The sequence below is a fragment of the Rhinopithecus bieti genome, unplaced genomic scaffold, assembly GCF_001698545.2.
Source record: "Rhinopithecus bieti isolate Rb0 unplaced genomic scaffold, ASM169854v2 scaffold_10685, whole genome shotgun sequence".
NCBI lineage: Eukaryota > Metazoa > Chordata > Mammalia > Primates > Cercopithecidae > Rhinopithecus > Rhinopithecus bieti.
Window position 1 is genome coordinate 1,494,099 of NW_016806950.1, and position 3,267 is coordinate 1,497,365.

Below are 3,267 nucleotides of genomic sequence, written 5' to 3' on the forward strand. Positions count from 1 at the left end.
GGCTTTTACGGTTACTGACATATCCCCCCTTTATTTTTATCATTAAAAAATTAATTGCTCTTTCTTTTGTGGAGTCCCATCTTGGAAGTTTTTCCTTGGTCAATTAATAATCTCAAAGTTCTTAAAATTGTGTTAATGTGGCTCATGCCTGTAATCCCAGCACTCTGGGAGGCCGAGGCAAGTGGATCACCTGAGGTCAGGAGTTCGAAACCAGTCTGGCCAACATAGTCAAATCCCGTCTCTACTAAGAATACAAAAAATTAGCCGGGTGTGGGGGCACATGCCTGTAATCCCAGCTACTTGGGAGGCTGAGGCAGGAGAATTGCTTGAATCTGGGAGGTGGAGACTGCAGTGAGCTGAGATCGTGCCATTGCACTCCAGCCTGGACAACAAGAGTGAAACTCCATCTCAAAAAATAATAATAATAATAATAATTAAAAAATAGAAACTGTTAATCAGGAGATCAGTTTGGCTTAAAGGCAGAGTTCCATGCAGAGTTAGGTCTCCAGGGCTAATGATGCCAGGGATCTAGGATACAGCAAAGCTAAAGAAAGGCAGTGCTATATAGATCAATGTGATGGGGCTTTAATTATTTCCTAGTATCATAACTCTACAGGTCTAAGGAAATATTTTTAACAGCTTTACGGCCTGAATGCTTGGGCCTCCTTTCTCTCTAATGGCAACCTGATTGATGACATATATTTCCACAGTTCTGTAACACGTACCATGAGCACCTCTGCCTGGAAGATACCTTATTTAATGAAGAATCTGCAATGCTGTCAGGCACTACAGTATCCTACACTAGGGTAGGGAATTGGACATTCTGATGTTGTGTATTATCTAAGTGTCTAACGTATTTCTGAATTAAAATCTATAATCTTACCTGAACACACTCTTCCAGGTCCATCTTTTCAAGTTCATGGCAATTCTACAAAGTACAAAACCAAACATTACAGTACAAACATTTAAAACATAAGAAACGTTTAAGGCCAGAAAACTAAGAGGTAATATTAAATACACTGATAAATTCTTTGGTGTTTCAGAGCTAGTGTGATGCTAATTTTTATTTCTTTCTTTTGAGACAAGGTCCCACTCTGTCACCCAGGCTGGAGTGCAGTGGGTGTGATCATGGCTCACTGCAGCCTCTGACTCCCTGGGTTCAGGTGATTCTCCCACCTCAGCCTCCCAAGTAGCTGGGACTATATGAATGTGCCACCACATATGGCTAATTTTTGTATTTTCTTTTCTTTTCTTTTTTTGAGACGGAGTTTCGCTCGTTGCCCAGGCTGGAGTGCAATGGCACGATCTCGGCTCACTATAACCTCCACCTCCCGGATTCAAGCAATTCTCCTGCCTTAGCCTCCCGAGTAGCTGGGATTACAGGCATGCGCCACCATCCCTGGCTAATTTTGTATTTTTAGTAAAGTCAGGGTTTCTCCATGTTGGTTGGGCTGGTCTCGAAATCCTGACCTCAGGTGATCCACCCGCCTTGGCCTCCCAAAGTGCTGCAATTACAGGCGTGAGCCACCGCGTCCAGACTTTTGTATTTCTTATAGAGATGAAATTTCGCTGTGTTGCCCGGGCTGGGCTCAAACTGGGCTCAAGCGATCTGCTTGCCTTGACCTTCCAAAATATTGGGATTACAGGCGTGAGCCACTGCACCCAAGCTATGTCCTCCTTTAGTCATGCCATGTGCTGGCCCCCACCTAATTAGTATTCTATCAATCTGCCTAAAAGCAAACAACCATCCCCTTGTCCCATAACACTGGTCAAAGTCAGTACAATTTTAAATACTACCATATAGTAATTTGTAAACCCATCCAAGTATTAAAATATTCAGGAGAATACAGAAAATCTACTAAAACCTTTCCATTTAAAACCAGACATGTAGTTTCTTTCAATATTACTTTCACTTACTAGTCATATACCAAATAACCAAGAAGTTTTTTCACAAAGTACCAAGAAGCACCTGCTTAATAGTATCATGTTATGAAATTGTGGAGAATCAAGTCTCATGGATGGGTGCAGCGGCTCAATACAAAAATTAGCTGGATGTGGTGGTGCATGCTTGTAATCCCAGCTACTCAGGAGGCTGAGGCAGGAGAAATGTTTGAACCCGGGAGGTGGAGGTTGCAGTGAGCCGAGATCGTGTCACTGCACTCCAGCCTGGGTAACAGAATGAGATCCCATCTCAAAAAATTAAAAAAAATTTTTTTAAAAAGTATCATGAAGGGGTTTAATATTCTCCCATGCATGTGTGCATTTCTAGAGCAGTTTGTGTTCTTTCTGGTATCAGTAGGTCTGTAGCTATAGCGTGAAACCCTGTCTCACACACCCAATTCTGCTAACATTTCACATTTCCCTTGCTGCTTGTTCTTCTAAAATAAAAAGTCCTAACAAAACCTATGGAAACAAACCTATGGAACCAAAAGAAAATACTTACCCTGGCTAGAGTGGTAAAGCCCACATCTGTTAATTGAGAACATCTTGCCACTTCCAATATTCTGTTAAAAAAAAAACACACACACAACACACACACACAGTGAAAGTCAAGCTCTTAGTCCCTGAAAACTGAGTTTATTAAAACAGTAAGATTTACAAAAACAATATTCTATTCTCTAAGGACTTTATAATATAGAATGACATTAATAACTAAGCAAGTCTGTATACAGATCTTGCCATTCATTTTCATGGAGTCATCATAAAGTGGTCCTGTAAATATCACATTTCAGGGTGATGCAATCAATGAACACAGAAGAATATAACTGAAGCTTGTAGTTAATGCCAAAATGCATGAAATGCATTAAAAGCCTTCTTCATGGCATACTGCTTACCCCCAGAGGGCAGCCTGCTCCTAGAAAACAAAGGAAATGGAGATACTCTATTTCAGTTAATCACTTGCTGGAATGAATTATTTTCTTTCCTATTTTAGAAGTAGATTCACTTAGATTTAAATTGCTTTAAAAAAAATGTGACAGGCTGGACATGGTGGCTCATGCCTATAATCCCAACACTTTGGGAGGCTGAGGCAGGCGGATCACCTGAGGTCAGGAGTTCGAGACCAGCCTGGTCAACATGGTGAAACCCCATCTCTATTAAAAATACAAGAACTAGCCAGGTGTGGAGGCACGCGCCTGTAGTCCCAGCTACTCAGGAGGCTGAGGCAGGACAATTGCTTGAATCCTGGAGGCGGAGGTTGCAGTGAGCCAAGATCCTGCCACTGAACTCCAGCCTGGGTAACAGAGTGAGACTCCAACTCAAAAAAAA

The 3,267-nt window shown here is 41.7% G+C and overlaps 1 protein-coding gene across 1 annotated transcript in view; it reads right to left on the reverse strand.

The window, feature by feature from the left end:
* FBXL20 (F-box and leucine rich repeat protein 20) overlaps positions 1-3,267 on the reverse strand; it is a 154,284-nt gene that overhangs the window by 8,109 nt on the left and 142,908 nt on the right. Inside the window, 2 exon segments of the mRNA XM_017879022.1 lie at positions 884-928; positions 2,444-2,504. Coding sequence (XP_017734511.1) covers positions 884-928; positions 2,444-2,504 — 106 coding nt within the window.